A 22,280-nucleotide genomic window follows, 5' to 3' on the forward strand; every position below is an offset into this window, starting at 1 on the left:
GAATAAATGCTACAGCATTGCTACTGTAAAAAGTACAAAGGAAAAGTTACAGATAAATTTCCAGAATTCCTAAATCAGAATTTCTTTGTTGTGCAATATTCCTGGGCTTGCAAATGTATTATTTCAGTGACTTATTTTTTAAAACACTACAAACCTTTTCTCTGTTTCTCTAGCTAAATAAACAAATAAAGCATTCTTTTGTTTTACAGCAGAACAGCCAAAGTATCTTCTGCATCTTTTCAGTTTTTATGACACAGATTTTTAATGAGGAATATCTAAATTTTGATAAACTTCAAATAGTGATGCACTGATATCCAAAAAGCCTCAGGCATGTAGCATCTACAAATCCTTTAAATTCTCAGCATCACACAATTGTAGGCTAGCACTGTTGTTCTAGGTAGATCAGCACTAAGTACACGTGCTAGTTTTGCCTAGGATAAAGTTAATTTTCTACACAGTAGCTGGTACAGGGCTGTGTTTTTGATTTGTGCTGAAAACAGTGTTGATAGCACAGGGTTTCATTGTTACTGCTGAGTGGTATTTGCAGTGTCAAGGCTCTTCTACTTCATATACCAGTCCACCATCAAGTAGGCTGGGAGGGTAAAGAAGTTGTAAAGGGACACAGCTAGGACAGCTGACCCAAACTGACTGATGGAATATTCCATACCATATTAGATCATGCTCAACAATAGAAAGCTGGGAGAAGAAGGAGGAAGAGGTGGTGCAGGGGACGTTTGGGACGACAGTGCTTGTCTTCCCAAGTAGCTACCACATGTGATGAAGCCCTGCTTTCCTGGTGATGGTTGAACACCTGCCTGCTGGTGGGAAGTGGTGAATAAATTCCTTGTTCTGCTTTGCTTGCGTGGCTTTTGTTTTACCTATTAAACTGTCTTTATAACAACTCACAACTTTTCTCACTTTTACTCTTCTGATTCTCTCTCCCATCTAACTGGGGGTGGCATAAGGCATAGAGTGAGCAAGTAGCTGCGTGGTGCTTAGTTGCCAGCTGGGGTTAAAAACAAACAGTAAAGAGCTGGTCTAGCAATAAAACGTCCTCAGTATTAAGAAGATTTCAATTTAAAAAATAAGAATTATGTACTAGATAACTTTCATTAACAGAACTAAAGTTTGGTCAGGCTCGCTGCTTCTTGCATTACTGACATTAGTAAGGTTTACTCTGCCGCACAGGTTTCTCCATACTAAGGTTCTGCTACTTACAATAAAGCCAAGAATGGAAAATCTTTGTAGAACCAACAAGAAGATTCAAAACAATTTAAAACAATGAAGTTTCTTTGAAGCCCATGCTTTTCTTCATTTATTTAGCCTAAGTTTCTCTGGATAAGCATAAATGTAATATAATTAAGTCTTATATTTTCAGAGTATCAGGCAAATTTTGACAACAATCAAAATGAGTAGCACTAAAAAGGAATGCTTATAGTGTCTCAAGGTGGCTCCACAATTTGAGTGGGTATAAGGTTTTTGTTGGTTTTTTGTTTGCTTATGACATATCTTTAATGTTTAAGATCATGCAGATACAACATAAAAGTACATTCAATATAGTATGGTTGCATGAACCATGGGAGTTTGTTTGTTTTTTTTTTTAAAACCTAGTTTCGTTTAGTTGAATTTTTCAAACAAAACTCCTTAAATTACGTTTCTAACTCTATTTTTGTGACTTAAAAAGGTAAGCAATGTTTGTCCTCCATCTGTCAGATTGCAGCATGGTTTAAAAGGGCATGTAACTTACTGTGATGGAGTTAAGAGGTTGTCATTTTCCTCATCACCTTTGAGTGTCTGAATTTTACCATAGTACAATGGATTGCCAAGAGACTGAAAAATGGTCAGTTTTGTTTTTTGAAGCTGATTACCAACTTCACATTCAAAAACATAATCATCTTTTATTTCCTGGAAACACAGAAGGAAAAGAAAATAAGTTTAAACAAGTGATAACAGAAACAGGGAAACGTGCCAGTTCTATACAATACAGTAAGAAAAAGCTCTGTAAGAACGGTAGCATTAGGTAAACTGAAAGTGATTTGCAAAGAAGTTAACTCAAGGGGCGAGAGAAAAAAAATTAAAAAAACAAACCACTGCAAACTCCAAACAGTACTGTTAGATATGGAAAGGCAGACTGGGTGACAATGGATAGAAATAAGTTCTGTTGTAAATTATGACAGTGCAAAATATGCAAAGCATTGCAGATTAAGATCAATTTCTATGGGAAGGTACTACTTTTTGCTAATGTAAAACAACAAAGACATCATGATAGGTGCTGTTAATAACAACAGTATCTTACCTAAAAATATTACAAAGAAACAATGAATTTATTTATGGCTAATTATATGAAATGACTACTGCTTATCACATAATTCGTGTCACATTCTTAATGTTTAACTTGGAAAATACAGAAAAAGCTTTTTGTAAGAGGTACTTAATATTAATCTCTTTCCAAATTTAACACTTTAACAGAAGCTCTTTTCTATCAATCTTTTGGCTGTCTGTGTAAAGAAAGCAATTAGTTGAGCAGAGTACTTCATCCTGTAAATGATGATGCTTTCTTAGCAATATGGGAACAGCACCTGTTACTAGGGAGATTGAGGCTGCTTTTCTTTTGTAATTCTTGAAAACCTGAGAATATTACAAGACTGACCACATAGTTGTAATTTCATATAGTGCAGCATGCATCTGTGGTAATCTTTCTGTGCCTACATAACACGTGGAAGATAAATCAAATTGGGGAGGGATGAGTATTCCCACACTGATTTCACTGAAATAAGAAGCATTTTAACTACAGACAGAGAAGTGTGGCCAAATTACTCACATGTGCTGGCCAGACAGTTGGTTGTGAGTCATCAGGCTTGATAGACTTTTCTACTTTGGCATATTTTTCCACCTTAAAGAAAATACAGAGATCAGCAAAGAGACAACAGTGGTTGTATTGGGCCAGAGTTGAAGTCAGTCTAGCACAGCTTCTTGTTTTTAACAGTGGCTAACATGATAGCCTTGAAAAGTGAGAGCATGAGATAGACAAGGATAGCTTGATACTTCGTAAAAAGTTAAGCATTTGGGAAAAGTAAATTAGAGAACCTTCAGAACTTTATACTTATTCTGTTACACGATGATTGCTATGCTAAACTTGATGAAAACATGAAACATATCTTAAGACTACAGCCTGAAATCACTGCCTGCCATGTGAAACTTAAGTGTTTTCACAACACTAGTAACTCCTAATGACTATGATTAGGTCAGGTACAATGCTGTTGAAAAGCAAAGAGAGAGACGGCTTGTATACACACACAGCATTTCATATGTAATGCACACTCTTGGCAGACCTATTAAGATCAAAGCTACAATCTTGTCTAGTATTTAGTCACTTCTGTATGCTAGTAGCATTTATTTTGGCAGTGCCAGAAACCCAGAATGTGAATGTTGCCAAGAGAAGAATGCAGAGTGATTGAAAGAGTTCCCAACTAGAATTCTCTGCACAAAGCAATTAAACTATTTTAAATATTATGTCTCTAGTATAACATATCAAAAGAGAAGGATTTCTACCATGCTGAGAAGTGACTAATTTTTAAATAATTTCCTTACCTCATTTCTTTTCCTACTTTTTTATTATTGTACAACTTCGAAGAAACCTGTGGTCATTGAACCCACAGACAATACCTAAAGGTCTGTTTGCACTGGTAAGCCAAAGTATCAAGCATTACAATGTATCACAATATATAACAATGTATCACAATGTATTACAATGTTGTTTAGATTGTGTTTATACTTTACAGTACAGAAAAATAATTTTACATGTTAGTAACTCCCATTTTTAAAGATAGTTTTTGACACTGGATACCTTTTAAGTCACTTCTTCATACAATATAACGTTCAATACAATTGCTAATACTTGCTAGTGATAAAAACTTACATCCACTTCAGAAGGTGCAGTCAAGTAACAAGGATTCTGTTTCCACATGTCTACGCACTGGAAGATGAAAGAGCAGTATTAATATGTTAAACGCTTTAAATTGTTAGAAGTATACCCACCTATGTCTCTGCCCACTTACATTTCCAGCTTTAGAAATTTTGAGGTCATACTGCTGGGCTCCTTTCCTCTCTTTTCTTTTCTGTAAGTAGTCAAGTAGTCTGAGCTGAGGTGGAGTTGAATAGTGAGTTACTTCCTGCTGTCTGTTCAGAGATGACCTTGAGTACCTTTTGAAGCAACTATGGTAAAATAATAGATAAGTTTGTAAACCTAACTAAATTAAATTCCCCTCTGCAGGCAAATGTCACTTATATTGAGACCAAAAGATAGGTTTTGAAATATTAATTTAAAATTGCTCTTCTGGGTGACACAATACAGCTCAAACTCTCAGTTTCATATTCATAACAAATACTAGCATTCTGCTTATGTGTTTCAGCACTTAGAATGGCATTACTTCTGAAATGTGTAACTGAATCACAGAATCACAGAACATTAGAGGTTGGAAGGGACCTCCCCGAGACCACTGAGTCCAACCCCCCTGCCAAAAGCAGGATCCCCTAGGGTAGTCCGCACAGAAATGCATCCAGGCAGGTTTTCAAAGTCTCCAGAGAAGAAGACTCCACAACCTCTCTGGGCAGCCTGTTCCAGTGCTCTGTCACCCTCACTGTAAAGAAGGTTTCTCCTCACGTTGAGGTGAACCTTTTTATTTTCAAGTTTGTACCCACTGCTCCTTATTACTGTGGACCACTGAAAAGAGATTTGCCCCATCCACTTCACACCCACCCCTCAGACATTTATAGACACTGATGAGATCTCCTCTCAGTCTTCTCTTCTCCAAACTAAACAGTCCCAGATCTCTCAGTCTCTCTCTCTCTAGGGCAGATGCTCAAGGCCCCTAGTCATCCTCATGGCTTTCTGTTTGATTCTCTCCAGCAGGTCCCTGTCTCTCTTGAACTGGAAAGCCCAAAATTGGACCCAATATTGCAGGTGTGGTCTAAATCCTTGTCAAAATAGGTAATTAACTGAGAAGATGCCAAGTTAAGATATTTGCATATTACCACAGATTTCAATTATGTCAGAAGATTTGTGTACTGCTAATATAAAGTCACACTAGCTAGCCTCCATTTTTTGTGTTATGCCAAGTCCACTGATACATTAATGCTGTTCTGGATGTTCATTTAACACCTTTGTTTTTGTAGTGGCATGTTAGTTGTTCACCAAAATCTAATTATAAGGACAGGTTGATTTCATTAGTTGTCTTTTTAGACATTAGCACTAGTTGTACTTTAGCATATACACATATATTCATACACACTCGATGCAAATCTGGCTTTAAATGTTTCAGTAATTCTGACAGAACATTAGTACATTTTTTACCACACAGATTTAATGCATCTCATAATAGAAAAATGTGAACCATCCCAAGTTTTTGTGGAAAAAAGTGAAAATCGTGCACAAAAATTAAACAATTTCAATGTTTTGTATATAGTGCATTCCATACTACTTGTAGGTTTTCTAAAATTCTAATGTCTATGCTTCAGTTTAGCTTAAAGAGTGAGCATAGAAATAATTCCTTTGATTTCCTTAGCTTTCAACAAATCAGAGACCAACAGGAAACTTGTCTATTTATATATTTTACTTCACTGAGCTGACATATGAATTATGCAAAAAAAGGACAAAGTCAAAACTGCAATATCACTTTAAGAAAACTATATATACGTTCTTTTGATATACAATACCTAGTATAATACATACCTATTACTCATTAAAATACAGAACAATATTGAGCCCTAAAAAATAAGATAGTTTGTTGATAATTCCTCATATTCCTAATACTTAGCTAGATACTATACATGAGAAGTAAAATTTTCCACATAAAGCACTACTTATATTTTTCTTTGAAATGTGTCATAAAATTTCAAAGAAAGTCTGAATAAACTTCACACTGAAAACTACCGTTTCATGGGGCGAGTATTCATCTTCTGCTTGTTGTACAGGAGTCTGTTTGTAGTACAGGTCACTGCTATTGAAGGATCAAGACACAAAGGCTCTGCTGTAGCCAAAATAAGTTGGCTCTCAAGTAGGAGTTTGTCCTCCTGCAATATACACAGCTATTAATAAATGCAAAAATCTCTAGACTTTTACTCTAGCTTGACATATACAGCTTGCATAGGTGCATGTTACTTTAAAGAAAAATGAGTAAATTGTATTTGGATAGTCAATAAAATAAAATAAAATATTCAATTGTTAAGTATCATTAATGATTATTATAATGAGATACAGGCGCTTTGGCTGGGATTTGTTTTAAACATGATATTTGTGGCAATGAAATCCATTTTCTGTTGGCAGTTTATACTGACACTTACAATCAGTGCCATAACAATGATCTACCAGTGACTTAAGATTAAATTTTGAAATGGATTTGAGCATGACTGCGGCTCTGAAATACAAATGAGCATGCCGAGTACACCATGCTATTCAGCATTTAACCAACTATAACTGTACAACTGTATGTACTTACGATTTTCTTTACTGGAACAGTATCACTAGCAAAATGATGCTAGAGGAGCAATTGTGTTATTTGACTCCAACTGCTGTTCTAGGACTGTATGTTGAGGATGAATGAAGTAAGGTAAACGAGTTAGTATAACTCCAACACTGCCATTCTGCATTATCAAAAATCAAGGTTTGATTCTACAAAACTTTTAGCAAATCCTCTTGTTTGCTATGATGTCTATGGTGCTATGGGAAGATGTTTTTAACAAGTTAGTTTGGCAGCTCTCTGGAAGACATACCATGCACAACTTCTCACATCCTTGAGAATATCCTTTAAATAAACATTTAAAATAAATTTTATTGTGTATTTGCCATATCATTGTAAAGTTTTAAAATAACTGCTAACCCACCTGTGTCCATTTGTGGTTGTCACTTGTTATAGAATGAACATCACAAATTAAAGTCTGAGGAAAAAGACATAATGGTACTTAGCTTTCAACTAAATAAAACTTCTTAAATTATGTTTAGTAATAGTTTATATCCAGTTTAGGAACTTCCACAGCACTGAGGAATGACATAAACCAATTCCTACCTGCATTGTGGGACGTAAAAGGATGTGCTTGCTTTGGTATGTTGGAGACTTCATGTTGCCAGACTGCCTGTAGTCACGTATTTCTGCTATGACACATCCACAATGAAATATATTAACCTAGTTGAAACAAAAAACAACTTGTAAACAAAGGCCCTTGCTGCCTAAGAACTTATCTATCATATAAAATTCAGCAATGCTATTAATAAAACTAAGGACTAATTTTGTTAGACCAGTGATCCTTACAACATACCCAGACATACTTAACACACAAGCTTAAAATGTAGTGTTTTCATATGCCTACAATGTAGTTTTAAGAAATTCCTATACCAAGTATTTCATAATGACAAAGAACAAAGGATATTTTGCTAGAGTGTGGAGTTGAAGACATTTGGCAAACTTAGCCATAGCAATCTCTCTTCTAACACTTTCTCCCCAATATACATCGTTTTTCTCTCTCCCACATAGTACGAAAAAAAATTCTTTGGGACATTAAACGTTACAGTTCTAAACACGCAAGTGCTTTATATATTGGAAGCACTTATGTGAGGCATTAAAAAAAAATGCTTTCTATATGGGTACAAACGGTATGTTTTTTCTGAAAACATAACTTTCAAACCTGAGATTTTTCTAGAAGATCAACCAAAATAGGTGGTAGTTCCTCTGCATCCAAATATTCAAGCAGCTCTCCTTCCTCATAAGGCAGCCGAATGGTCTCAGAATCTGAATTTAAACAAAACATACTGCTTTTCAAGTTCAAGCGTTAAAAATGTGACATCTTGAATGAGCTTGCCACAGTAAAATACTAGGACAGAAGAAACATATCCAAACAGGAGAAGTTTTCTGCATAGTATTTTTACATCCATTTTCACTCATTGTGCCAAAAGGCAACATGCCTTAAGAGCTCCATGGGATGGTATTTTTGCTCCCTGCTGATATACTGTTTGCTTTTATAGCACACTGCAGTACCAGTGGCATGAAGATGCAACCAAAACAGAACACAGATACCTTTGGTTAGAAAGCAGTGAAATAAACAATTTGACAGAAGTAATCTGAAGCAAGACAAACTTAGAGAAGCAACTTGAGAAGCTAAGGGGAAATAGCAGAAAGTAATGCCATCAAAAAGATCCATATCTACTCATTTATGCTGCACCATTAGAGACTTTCTGAGTACCCCCCAGCTTTATATAAGTTTTTAGTTCAAGTGCAGTTGTTTTGTTTTGGTTGTTCTCCCCCCAACAAAGGGATTATGTTAGAAGTGAAACAATTAAATGTAAGCAACAACACATTCTAACTATTCATAGAGTATGCAGAGTATTTTTAAAAATTGAAGAGCAAAAATATTACCTGAGCCATTTTTTCCCCTGAGCATAAGTGAATAACCCTCATTTCCTGGATAGAGGTTTACTACCAGACATGACAACGTCTCCTGCATAACGAGCTTCTCAAGTAAGTTCACATTTCGCCTCAGCTTCTGCTTTAAAAGTAAACATTGCTCATGAACATAATACTATCAAGTAATTAGTAGAAATAAAACCAATTTCTAGAGTATTAGATGTTGGTCCAGTTACATTTAACTGGACTGTATTTAGCAGAGTACATACATTATGTACTACTGTACATGTTTATGCACACAGAGGGGTTTGGTTTTTTTTCCCAAAGAACCACTCATTTAAATGAAAAAAAAAAAAGCCTTGAATTATAAATCTACAGAGAACACAGTTAGTAAGAACAATCCTGTGCTACAGTGTTGTAAATCTACAGTGCATTATCATTTGTATACCCATCATTTGTACCACCATTTAAACATTACAGATCATTTGATAATAAAACCACTATCAAATATTCCTAACAGAAGTATGTATTTCTTTTCAGGATTAAAATACACAATTACAGCATTTGGAAGCTTTCTTAATTGCATTGCCTTGTGTGTATTTGTTGAAATTTGATCCAGCAGCTGCAGATACTATTCCCTTATTTAGCTATAAGAATGATCTTTTCCATGTAGAACAGATTTAAAACAATTAATTAGTACATTTCAAAGACTCCCTATGCAGCCTAAGAATTTAATATTTTTAAAGCAACCTTAGAACTTAAACCAATGAATTCTAAATATCAAATAATTTTGCACCTTTTGGTAGGAGGCAAGACTTCATCACTGAATACCAAGTCTGGTTGGAGCCATCTCTCTACTAAGCTTGCTCAATTACTCATTTCCCATGCACCAAACTAAGTAGCAGTGGATTATCTCTTATGAGCAAATTTATCTTTCCAGAATTACTAAGAAGACAAAGAAGCAACATTACTTACAGGGCAACAGAAGACCGAAAACAGACCCCCAGATCCCATAGCATTATAATCCAAGAAATCATTTTAACAATGATGCAGAGCCCCAGGGATGAGTTTTGGGGCCAGTCTTGTTTAATATCTTTATCAATGATCTGGATGATGGGACTGAGTGCTTCCTCAGCAAGTTTGCAGATGACACCAAACTGTATGAAAATGTTGATCTACTCAAAGACAGGAAGGCTCTGCAAAGACAGCTGGACAGGCTGGATCTAGGTCAATTGTGTAAAATTCAACAAGGCCAAGTGCTGGGTCCTGCAGGTGGATCGCAACAGACCCGTGAAATGCTACAGTTTTGGGGCAGAGTGGCTGAAAAGCTGCCAGGCAGAAAATGACATGGGAATGCTGTTTGACAGCCAGCTGAACATCAGCCAAGTGTGCCCAGATGGCCAAGGTGGCCAACAGCAACCTTACCTATATAAGGGCCAATGAGAGTAGGGAAGTGATCATGTCCTTGTACTTAGCATGGGTGAGGCTACACCTTGAACACTGTGTTCAGTTTTGGACCACTCACTACAAGAAGGACTTTGAGTTCTTTGAGTTGGTCCAGAGAAGGGCCACACCTATCTATGAGAAAGGAAAGAAAGGAAAGAAAGAAAAGAAAAGGAAGGAAGAGGAAAGGAAGAGGAAAGGAAGAGGAAAGGAGGACGATAGATAGATAGATCTGGGAAACTACAGCCTTGTCAGTTTGACCTCAGTACCAGGGAAGATCATGGAGCAGGTTATCTCGAGGTCTATTACATGCCATACAGAGAACAACCAGGGGATCAGGCCCAGTTAGCATGGGTTTATGGAGGGCAGGTCCTGCCTGACAAATATTATCTTTTATGACAAGATAACCCAGCTACTGGGTGAGGCAAAGGCTGTGGATATTGTCTACCAAGTCTTCCAAAAAGCCTTTGCCACTGTTCCCCACAGAATTCTCAGGGCCAAACTGACTGCTCATGGCTTGGATGAGCACAGCCTTGCTGGATAAAGCACTGACTGGATGAAAGGGCCCAAAAGGTGGTGGTGAATGGAGTTAAATTCAGCTGGCATCCAGTCACAAGTGATGTCCCCCAGGGCTCAATGATGGAACCACTTCTGTTTAATGTCTTTACTGATGACCTTGATGAGGACAGAGAGTGTGTGACCAGTACATTTGCAGAAGACAAGTTGGCTGGCAGTGTTGATTTGCCGGAGGGTAGGAAGGCGCCACAGAGGGACTTGGATAGATTGGATCAGTGTGCCATTATTAATGGCACAAAGTTCAATAAGGCCAGATGTCTGGTCCTGCACTTGGGCCACAACTCCAAGCAAAGCGACAGGCTCAGGGAAGTGTGGCTGGAAAGCTGTCTGGCTGAAAGCAACCTAGGGGTTATAACAAACAAATAACTCACTACGAGCAAGCAGTGAGCCCAGGCAGCAAGGAAAGCCAATGGCATCCTGTCTTGTATTAGAAATGCTGTGTCCAGCAGGAACAGGGAGGTGATTGTCCACTTCTACCCGGCTCTGCTGAGGCCACATCTCAAGTATTGTGTTCAGCTTTAGGCACCTCACTACAAGAGGGACGTGGAGGTGCTGGAGCAAGTGCAGAGGAGGGCAATGAAGCTGCTGAAGGGTCTGGAGAATAAATTGTATGAGAAGTGCCTGAAGGAGCCAAGGCTGTTTAGTTTGAAGAACAGTAGGCTGAGATAGATCTCATCACTGTCTACAGATACCTGAAAGGGTGTTGTGGAGAGTATGCTGCTGGTCTTGTCTCACAGGTGAATAGTGACAGAACAAGAGGAAGCAGCCTCAAGCTGTGACTGGTTAGGTTTAGACTGGACATTAGGAAACATTTTTTTCCCAGCAAGAGTGGTCATGCATTGGAATAGGCTGCCCAGGGAGATGGCTGAGTCACTAACCCTAGATGTGTTTAAAAGTCATCTGGATATGGTGCTTGGGGATAGGGTTTAAGGGTGAACATTGTAGAGTAGGGATAAGAGTTGGACTTGGTGGTCCTCATAGTCTTTTCCAACTGGAATGTAACTGTGATTCTGTTAAAATCGGTGAAGGGTTGTGCTAGTTTGAAGCAAGCTGGAATGTTTTGGTAAAAGAACTAGATAATGGGCAGTGAAATGAAAACAATTGATGGCAACTTCTCTCACAGTCTCGTTGAGAACTCTGGGAAGAAGAAAGACTTTTTCTCCATTTTGTTTCTCACTCTGGCTTTTGCCTTGGACCTGGTCACATCTCATTAACCCTGCTCCTACTAACCCTGCTCCCTAACCTCTTGGCTGCACCTCTCTTCTTCCTGAGAACTGGGGTAAGGTTGAGAGGGCCGGGGGAGGTGTTGGGGTGGTTTGAGAGCCCCTCCTGGGGACTTAGGTTTCTGGGAGGGGAGTTGTGCTTTTGTATTGTTTATCCTTTGTATATTTCTGTATATAATTGTATATAAGTGTATATATTGTAAATAGCTGCTTGTAAATTCTGCTAGCTGTAAATAAATTGCTTCATCTATATTCCCAGGGTCCGTCTGAGTTAGCTGGGGCAAATACAAAGTGTGGGAGGGGCGGGGTAACCCCCAAACCATCACAAGGGTCTAGAGAACAAGCTCTGTGAGGACTGATTGATGGAATTTAGATTGTTTAAGTCTGGAGAAGAGGAGGCTGAGTGACCTCTACAACTACTTGAAAGAGTGTAGTGAGGTGTGGATCAGTCTCTTCTCCCAAGTAACCAGCCACAGGACAAAAGGAAATGGCCTGAAGTTATGCCAGGGGAGGTTTACATTGGATACAGGTACTGGCACAGGCTGCCCAGGGAGGTGGTAGTCATCCCAGAAGGTGTTCAAAAAACATGTAGACATGGCATTTCATGATGTAGTTTAATGGTCATGGCAGGTTGGGCTGGATCTTAGAAGTATTTTCCAACTTTAATGACTCTATGAGTCTATCTTTTCTCTTAAGGAAAAGTTTTTGTATTTTTCCACAGCGTGGGTAGACTTATACTTAGTTACACAATGGGATTAAATTGGAAAGTAGTATGAGAACTCTGTAAGAGTTGATTTAAAAATGGATTGTCGGGTAGTGTATGGGAAGTTATGAAGAAATTACTTATACTGAAGTTCTATTTCAAAATAAAAAAGGCAGCAACAAACAAACAAAAAAACCAACCACACACACAACAAATAAATCAACTCCAGAACAATTCCATTTATCTACCATTGGGACAGCATCAATACTTGTTCTGTAAGTTGTTACTAATAATACTGTTTACATTTCTAACCAAAATTTACTATTTTCCTGAGCTATAGTAAAAGGATCATTTGATTAAGGGCACTATTCCAACCAAAATACAATCACTGAATAAATTATATTCACAAGTAATAACTCAACATTTTGAAAAAAAAACCAATTCCTTCTTTCTCCAGACATGTGTGTGTGCATGCAAGACATAGTCATGAGATTTATTTTATGGAAGGTCTCTGCTCCTTTAACATCTCATAAGAAAAATATAAAATGGTTAACACAATTACAATTATAATTGAACTAATCACATCACTGTCTAATTTAAGTGCATTCAGTGAATACCATGTTAGTTTTATTTTTAGGTTCTGTTCAGGAATAGTTGGCCAGTTATGGCTTGGGGGTTTTTGCTAGCTTAAAAATTATCTTTTTTTCCAGTGGCTAAGATGTCAAGAGTAGAAGACAAGTAAAGGAAAAAGGACAATCACACAGGCTTAAGAACATTTTTGATAACTCTAAGCATACAAACATTTTAATAAGCAGGTGCTTATATTTCAATAAGCATGAAAATTATGACTACAAAAATGTTGAGTTGGCTATTAAGAAGTACTAGTTCAGACCTGATACTAAACTCAGGTCTTGTTTGGAAAGATTCTAAAGACGAAGGACTTGCCTGGGGTGCTGTACTACATTTCATAAGCACTCATGCAGTATATTGCAAGAGTTCAGATACAAAGTAACCAGGCCAGTTACACAACCTGGTTACATTGGCTAAAAGTCCTACACTTCTCAGACCTCACCCACAGATATGTGGCACTCCTTCCACCTGAACATGAAACATTGTGACTATGCAACAGGTAGAAAGTAGTAGAGAAGGCACAACTGCTTCCTTTGGCTTCCAGTGACTTCTGACACCCACCACTGAACAAAGAATACTGAATACGTATGCCTAACAAGACTTGAATTAATGATTTTATACTGCTTGCAACTCCTTTGTCCTTGGCTATGAGCAAAACGTTAATTTTAATACCTAGTTCTCCAACAGCCTCACTGCAGTATCTTAAATAGATACTCCCACTTATCTTTATGAGTGAAAAGTTAAAAACTTAAAATAGATCATCTCCAGGTGGAAAAAAAAAGGCAGCTCTGATAGCTATTTATTGTATCTCTATGAAACGGAAATCTTGAAACAGCCACCTCAGATTCTTCCCTGGGACACTTCCTATTAATCTCATCACCACTTTAAAATTTACTTAGGTTGCATCTTGGCAGATACTATTTCATCTCAACTTCAACAGAAGTGAAGGAACACTGCATAGCATTATTATTCTGGGAAGAAGAAAAAGCAAAGCAGACTGTTGTATATACTGACTGAAAACTAGACCAACTTGAGGAAGAATACTTTTTTAACTACAAAATACAAGCAATAAAGTGAAGCCAAAAGATGTTTGTGACCTAACTGAACTAAAATCAGATCCTGAGATGACTTAAATCACACACCAGAATGCAACAGGTTGAAAGGACCCTCAAATGTTCTCGTTCCTGCAGTGAGCAGGGTCATATCTGACTGGATCAGGTTTCTCAGGTTCCCAAAAACTCTAATCCAAGGGTGGGGCCTCAACCACGTTCAGTACTTCACCACTCTCATGATAGAACTGCCTTCTAATGTCCAACTGTAATCTACCCTGCTATAGCTTAAAACCATTGCCCATTGCCCTATTGCCACATGCCCTTCTAAACAGTCACAGAACCATCAAATGGTAGGGGCTGGAAGGCACCTTTCAAAAGCAAGTCCAATCCTTCTGACAAAGCAGGACCACCTAGGGAAGTCGCACAGGAACACATCCAAATGGGTCTTTAAAGTCTCTAGAGAAGGAGACTCAAACTCTCCAGGCAGCCTGTTCCAGTGTTCCACCACCTTCACAGTGAAGAAGCATCACCAAAAAGAGGCTAGTACCACCTTCTTGATACCCACCCTTTATAAATGCCAGTAAGATCCCTCATCAGTCTTCTCTTTTCCAGACTAAACAGCTCCAAGTCTCTTACATTTCTTTGTAAGACAGATGTTCCAGACCCTTAACCATTCCCATAGCCCTCTCCTGAACACTCTCTAGTATATCCTTTTGAATTTAGGATCCCAGAACAGGACACAATACTCCAGCTGCGGCCTTACCACAGCAGAAGTGGGGGATAACCTCCTTTCACCTCCTGGCCACACTCTTGATAATGTAGTCCTTCCCCAGCTTTCCTATAGGTCCCCCTTTAGATATTGAAATGCAGCTGTGAGGTCTCCCTGGAGTCTTCTTTTCTCCAGGCTGAACAGTCCCAACTCTCTCGGGCTGTCTTTGTAGGAGAAGTGCTTCAGCTCTCTCATCAATTTTGTGGCCCTCCTCTGGACTCACTCCAGCACGTCCAACTCCTTCTTGTGTTTAGGGCCCCAGAGCTGGACACGGTACTCAAGGTGAGGTCTCATCAGAGCAGAACGGCAGAATCATTTCTCTCAACTTTCTGGTCAAATTTCTTTTGATGCAGCCCAGGATGTGATTGGTCTTCTGGGCTGCATACGTGCATTCTTGGCTCATGTCTATCTTCTCACCCACCAGTATGCCTAAGTCACCAAGACTTCTTAACAAATATTCATATGCACAACTAGAAGAGACACTGAGAAGTAACAAAGCTGAACAGTCTGGACTAGTAGGGGATAAGTAATTAATCAGTACTTTGTGAATTACTGTGGCAAATCAGTTTTTCCCCAAGAACAAGGGCAAGAGTGAGTAATGTGCAGGGTAGAAAATATGAACATGGAAGAGATGCAGCATTACAAGAGCTAAGGGAGAAAGACAAGACTGGAAAAATAATAATCAGTGCCAATTTAAGAACTGCCTTCAAGGCAACAATGTAACTACAACTTCTACCATCAAAATGGTTCATTACTGGAACAGAAACTTTAATAGTTCTGTACACTAAAAGCTTTAGGCTACATTCAGGTCACTGGCCAAATTCTAGTCAAGATACTATTCCTTCAGCTTTACTGTGCATGCAGATTAAGAGACAAACAGCCCTATGAACCTTGATCTTTGAGCTTTGTATTTTCAAAAAACACAACCCATAAGACCAAGATATCTACTAACTATCCACATCTTGTTCCATGAATAATGGCTCTAAACAAACTTTTTATGATAATAAGCTCCCAATCCTTCAACAAAGAACTTAATTTTTTAGTCAAGTCTAGATCAGCCTAATCCACTTACCTTACTGTGATGTTATAACTCTCATCACCAATTTTATTATAGGCACTAATATTATTACTTTGAAATCCTTTTTTTCACTTCTAGATTCTGGTCCGGCAAGTCAAATGTTGCTGCTGCTCAAATATTTTGTAACTCATTCATATTTTAATCTTCTCAAGCCTGTAAATTACTTAACACCTCACAGCTGCAATTTGAATCAGCATTGCATGCTAAATAAACCCAAGTACATCAAAATTATATAAAAAAAAATACAGGTGCTCAGTAACTAATTTGTTTTCTCAATGGTTTTTACTTCCTTGGGTAGCAGCAATACAGATTCCACAGCCTGTTCCGCTCATTTCATTTGATATTCATAGTTTAGCAAAGTAGCTTGAGCCTCTTATACCTTAAATTTATTGTTGCTATGCCTGTTTGAGCTCTTTTGCTAATGCTGTGAAAAAGTAAGTACACTAGAAAATGTCTTAGCAGCTCATCAGTTATCCAACAAATAAATCTGAACTTAGAACAAAGCAGAGATTCTAAAAATGCTAAGCAATTGATTCTGAAAAAGGGATAATGACAATGCACATGGCATTAACGTCGGCCCTGAATCTGACAATAACTGTGTGACACAGGATTAGGTCAGAATGAACAAGTCGCTCAAGCCAGTCTAGGTCCTACTATTCATATTACACAAATCCACTATTTAATAGCACTGTTATCTAAAAATCTGTCCACTCTAGACCATGCTTTTAAACTCTCTCTTTTCATATCAAGAGCACAATCTTTAAAATCCTCTGCCAACATCCTACTTTATTACCTTTAAAAACAGATTAAAGGGTGCCAGGTAGTCACTGGCCCTCCCATCACCTTGTTTTTATTTAGTTTAGTACACAAAAGTCACAGCAATTGTTTCTCCTGTTGTCTTAGTCCTACGTAACTACCATAATAAACATAGTTCATATCCTAGGTAACTATTACAATAACTGTAGTTCATTAATTTTATTTTTTTTAAACAAAAAAATTAAGTGAAATAAGAAAAGCATTTGCTGTCTAAACAGGCAAGTTCAGAAATTAAAATCTTCTCAGCAATTTCCACTTACCTTTATTTCAGGCTCTTTTTCACATTCTTCTATATATAGATCATAGAGTTTTTGAAATACAGATTTTCTGAAATGAAAAAACCTTAAGATGTAACCAAAATTAAATTAAAGAAATGCTATTTTAAAACTCGATACCAAAACTCTTACTACCTTCCACTGGATAAATATTTTCTTTTTGGAGGTCTCTGACGAGCACTTTCAATGATATACTAGAAGAGAAAAGTAAGCCAAAAATCAACATATATTACAAAGAAATTTAATGCTTGCTACCATAGAGCTTCAGATCATTAACAGTATACAGAAACTAATTCATTTATGGAACACGACTGTTTCAAAAGTGATCATAATCTAGTGTATGCTGTCAATAAGGACACAGATCAGTTCAGCTGTGACACACAACATTTTGTTGCTACAGCTTGAGCTGTACATAAAGTCTTGACTTTATATTTATGTTACTGTAGTAGCAACACTACTGTACTTAGCACTACTGAAATTACCACGTCAAGATACAATCCCATTCATGCATTCTGGCTTGACAACATTTACAAACCAATTAACTACCCTTAACAAAACCAATCTGAAGTTTAATTTTTCTCCTTGTTTCTTTCAATTACACTATTTTTCCATACAGCTGTGCATTATAAATATGAGTACATTAAATACATGAACTAAAAAGGATGAAATATGTCATCCCCCATTATATGTAGCTTACATTCTAAAACGTTTTTTCCAAATCTCTACTTTGTATCTGAAGTACTTTAATTAGCAGCTTAGTTCAGAATATCAACAAAGAGAAGATTTCCAACAGAAATATGTGTATCCCATAGTTAATAAGAAACTATCACATCAGATAGTCAGCATGAAAAGAATACGAATGTAAAGGCACTTGCCTCTTCACTCTCACTGGACTACTCTTAAAAAACACAAACAGAATTTTGTCGTATATTTCTGTCAGCTGCCCCTGTATAGCTGTACATATTTCACAGCACATAGATTTGCTGGTTTAAAAGGAGAAAACCAAAGTCTGAAAAAGTCCATCGTCATTATATTATCATTACAAGACATGAGACAAATATAGGACATAGCAATATAGTGAGAATTTTGCAAACCCAGTGTTAAACATACAGGTGATTTTTTTATACATATACAAATATATTTATGTAACATGCTCCTCCACTGCTTTTAAGAACCATAAAAACATAAGATATTTTTAACTGTGAAAATATATAACTTAGATACTCCATACCTCTGCACGATCCAATGCCAGTTCTAAAGCTTGTTGCTGCAAGAAGAATTAAACAGGATTTTTTAGAAATTGTATGTTGTTTACAGATCCTCCCATATAAAAAAAAACACCACAAAACCCTCTATTACTACTTATATGTATTTACAGTTAGAATATGGGCTCACAAGTTCTTTGACAAATACAAAACCTAATATCTAAGCTTCATGTAACTGCATCAACAGTAATGAATCCTACTACCGATGCTTGTCAGGTTCTAGCTAAATTATGATATCTTAAAACAATAAAAGGCAACTAGAATTAAAAGTAGGAATAGAAATTTTGTATAATAAAAGTAGTAACAAATATTAACCAAAACAATTTGAGATTACAAATAGAAAATCTGTTCTCTTTTCTTAAGCTGGCTACTAATTTAACAGAAAGACTACACCAAAGTATTGCAGAGAAGCTGACCCTGAAGAAAACATTTTATTTTTAGACACTGATGCTTAAATATTAGTAGTTATTTTTCTACAGAATGGTAACAAGGATCTCAGAATGATACTTCTGCACATAAAATGTAAGAAAAAGTTTCTTATGACATAATACTGATGGCTAAGAAACAAACACAGTCTCCAATCCAGACTTCCTCCAGTGCAGGCTAAGGATGACCAACCCTAGGACAAGATACTAAAATCTGCAGAAGCTTCTCTACATCCCACAGCATAGTATACAAACCAGCATTTACATCAAAGATTTTAGCTTCTTTGGAATTTTTCACTTCACTGTACCTGCAAGTTACGTGCAATTTCAAAAAGGAGCAGTAAGTTTCATAGATATGAACGAGCTCTTCAACTAAAATTTGACAAGGATTTCAAAACAGAATAAACAAGTACTGCTGTCAGAAAAAGTCTCCCTTGATCCCTAAATTTCCTTCTCTTATCTTTTACTGAAAAAAAAAGTAAAAACATAAATGGCATTTTGCTCACAGTCACACAGCTATCAGACGTGATTCTATAATCTGAAAATACCATATCTGAATCATAACATACCATTGTAGTTGAAGCCAGGTGACCAAATGGCAAAAGAAGTACTTAAAATGTCTGGAGCAGCAGGCAAAGAATCATATTTTATAGTTATACTTGGGGTGCTGAAAAATAATCGAGAAAAGAAATCATTAAGAAATAAGCATTTTATTTAAATATAACCTTTTCAGTGGCTAATTAACAACTTACATTTCATTTGCATAGAACTCTTTCCTCCAGATCATAAAATTCCATGCAGCGTTAAGTGCAGAGGTTCCAATTCTAATGAACACTACTTTGCACGATCATTTTACACTAGCTAAACAGTGAAATAAGTAAATACTTGAAATTACATAGCCAAGTGCTCTACAGCAGCAGTCACCCCAAATGTAACATCCATGAATATACAGGAGGGTAGGACATTTAGTAGCAAGCTGCCAAAACATTAAGCATACCTTACCAGGTTTGCTTTGCTTTTACAAAGATGTATTTCATAAGCAACACCTCCACTAGCAGTGTCTTCTTAGCACTATTTTATTAGTTTAATATTGACTCACAGTAGGCTGTCAATCATGAATTAAATGTGCACAGCTCTAGCACCAATCTTGCGTGTCCTTTCCTCCACATACTATGTCTCTCTGCCATTTCAGTTTTAAGTTCAGCTAGATAGTTGTATGAAGAAAAACTAGCTCAAAACACTCAATTTTAAAATCCTGTTCTTCATATTATTCTCAATGAAGAGATGGGAAAATTTAAGCTAATTTTACTTCCAATATCTGGACATTAAATTGCCTCACTGTACTTGAAATGTTTACTTATGAAATTGTACCACACACACATGTTAATTTACGGAAGTATTTCCATTGCAGCTATATCCCACGCCAGCCTTAGTTTTGGCAAACACCTTCCTAAACTTCAGATTACTTTACATCTCCCTAAACGTTATTCAGGTTTTAAGGAAAAAAAAAAATCACAGAGTGAAACCCTGAGCTCCTTGCAAGACCAAATGGCTTCTGGCAGACGGCAAGTGGATGGGCGAAAAAGACAGGTTGTTTAGAGGGGCGTCCACCCGTGCAACCCCACAGACCAACTGGTTTCCGGGAAGTGTCTCCGTCCCCACCCCGGCTTAGGTTGAAGCCAGGTTCTAGGAGTGGGAGACTGAGAGCACCCTGCACAACGGCAAGCGAGGCGCAGAGGTATAAGCCCCGCGAAGGAGGGGGAGCCAGATCCACCCAGGCCCTGCTGTAAGTCCCGCCGAATCCTGTCAGGTGGACCGTCAGGCCAACTGCACCTCTGTGCCCGCCGGTGCTGCCGCCGGGCCTACCTGCGAAGGCGGAGAGCGACCGGAAGAAGCCACCGACCGCCGACAGTCAGCCGGAAAGGGCTGGGCCGGGCCAAGCCGCAAGGCCGTACTACGGCTGGGCCGATGGGCGCAGGCTAGGCCCCCAATTCCTGCGGCCCACCCGCCTGGCAGGGTGCAGGAGGCCGCCGCCAGCACCGACCAACCTTCCCCTCCCCAGCGCGAGCAGACCCGTTATACCGAGCACCATTACCTGCCGGCCTCCCGCGGAGCCCTGCCCCCCGCACAGCGAACCCCGCCACCCGCTCATCCGCCCCCGCCTCAGCCCACCACGGCACCCCCAGCCGCTTCCGCCCCGTCGCTTCCGAGCCGCTCCCGGAAGAGGCGGGGCGGTCGCCATGGCGACTAGATGGGCTAAGCTGAGGGCGGGAAGAGACTCGCGGCGTCGCCATAGAGACGGGAGCCTCAACGCCCCGCCCCCCCGAGGGCCGCCCATGGGCTCCGCCTACCGCAGCATTAGCCATTGGGCGCTGCGGGGCGGGGCTCTCAGCCACTGTCCCCAGCCTGTAGCGCTGCTTGGGGTTGTTGTGGCCAAAACGTGGAACCCTGCGCTTGGTCTTGTTAAATCTCATCCCATTGGCCTCTGCCCACCTATCCAGCCTGGCAAGGGCTCTCCTACCCTTCAGCAGATCCACACCTGCTCCTAGCTTGGTGTCATCTGCAAACTTACTGATGCTGGACCCAATCCCCTTGTCCAGATCATCAATAAAGATACTGAACAGGATAATTTGAGGAAGCAGTGGGGAATCTTTGCTTAGCTTAAGAACAGTGCCTGAATGTTACTTCAGCATGTATTTTACTTAATCATAATGGCCTTTGTTTTCATACTTGAGGTATACAGAAATTATGCTAAAGAATGAGAAGATTGAAGCCTGAAATAGATGATTGTGAATGTTTTAGCAGCTGCTTTTAGGTAACTTGTTGGAGCTGCTAGGGGATTCATCAGATCATTATGCAAATAACTATCCATTTGAACTGATAAACACATATTTTAAAATTCCATTGAAAGCCTGTTGTTTGTAGTGTTAAAAAATAGGTGCCTGTTTGGGGAGTTTTGTGTGTCTATTTGTTTTTCTGGAATGTTCAATTTTCTGTGAAATCAGGCAAAACAAATAAAGCAGAATTGCAGATTTGGTATATATATATGTTCATGTACATGCTGAAAATTTGAGTTGCATAGTAAACAACAAAGTGATTTGAAGTAGCTTGAGGAAAAAAATTGCTGTGACCTCTTCCTTCAGAGAGATCAAATAATGGCTGTATTGGTTTTGACAGTTACTTATCCATGGTCAGATCCATCTGCAAACAAAATTAAATAATATGTTCTTAGAGATTGTTAAACATCAAGATTACTAGTTGATATATTTTGTGATTAAAGATTGGAACATCATCGTGTTAGTAAAGAAGATTTTGTATCCTTAGAATAAGAATTGGGTCAAAAAAATATTTTAAATTAATTGTCCCTCAGCATGGGCAACACATATAAAAAAATCTTATGATGGCATTAGCGTTCTTGAAATCTGGGGATAAACAAGACGGACACCTAATTTCAGCTTGTCAAAAGCTACCTCAACATCTTTTTAGGAGCCCATGGTGTTCCTGAACTTTAGAGAAGGGATAACCTGGATCCCATCCTGGTGGCAGTTCTTCCCTGAAGTCATTGATGCAGCTGTTGATGCATGGTACAGCAGTTCTGCAGTATAATTTGAGCCAACTTTGAAGCTATC

General features: G+C 38.4%; 1 protein-coding gene across 9 annotated transcripts in view; it reads right to left on the bottom strand.

Moving 5' to 3' along the window:
* SUPT20H (SPT20 homolog, SAGA complex component) overlaps positions 1 to 20,792 on the bottom strand; it is a 35,883-nt gene extending 15,091 nt beyond the window's left edge. For 6 of the 9 annotated variants that reach the window (XM_064173246.1, XM_064173304.1, XM_064173296.1 and 3 more), the window contains exons 1-14: positions 20,747 to 20,792; positions 19,221 to 19,318; positions 18,193 to 18,228; positions 17,097 to 17,155; positions 16,947 to 17,013; positions 8,409 to 8,538; positions 7,681 to 7,784; positions 7,065 to 7,181; positions 6,883 to 6,936; positions 5,933 to 6,072; positions 4,059 to 4,215; positions 3,920 to 3,976; positions 2,822 to 2,893; positions 1,748 to 1,905 (exon numbers count right to left, since the gene is read on the bottom strand). In XM_064173246.1, the coding sequence (XP_064029316.1) occupies positions 1,748 to 1,905; positions 2,822 to 2,893; positions 3,920 to 3,976; positions 4,059 to 4,215; positions 5,933 to 6,072; positions 6,883 to 6,936; positions 7,065 to 7,181; positions 7,681 to 7,784; positions 8,409 to 8,538; positions 16,947 to 17,013; positions 17,097 to 17,155; positions 18,193 to 18,228; positions 19,221 to 19,223 (1,154 nt within the window). In that variant the 5' untranslated portion in view covers positions 19,224 to 19,318; positions 20,747 to 20,792. The remainder of the gene's footprint in view (positions 1 to 1,747; positions 1,906 to 2,821; positions 2,894 to 3,919; positions 3,977 to 4,058; positions 4,216 to 5,932; positions 6,073 to 6,882; positions 6,937 to 7,064; positions 7,182 to 7,680; positions 7,785 to 8,408; positions 8,539 to 16,946; positions 17,014 to 17,096; positions 17,156 to 18,192; positions 18,229 to 19,220; positions 19,319 to 20,746) is intronic. The other 3 variants (XM_064173310.1, XM_064173276.1, XM_064173256.1) reach the window with 1 other exon arrangement.
* Positions 20,793 to 22,280: the final 1,488 nt, after the last annotated feature.

This window comes from Pogoniulus pusillus, chromosome 3, assembly GCF_015220805.1.
Source record: "Pogoniulus pusillus isolate bPogPus1 chromosome 3, bPogPus1.pri, whole genome shotgun sequence".
In the NCBI taxonomy this organism is placed as follows: Eukaryota; Metazoa; Chordata; class Aves; order Piciformes; family Lybiidae; genus Pogoniulus; species Pogoniulus pusillus.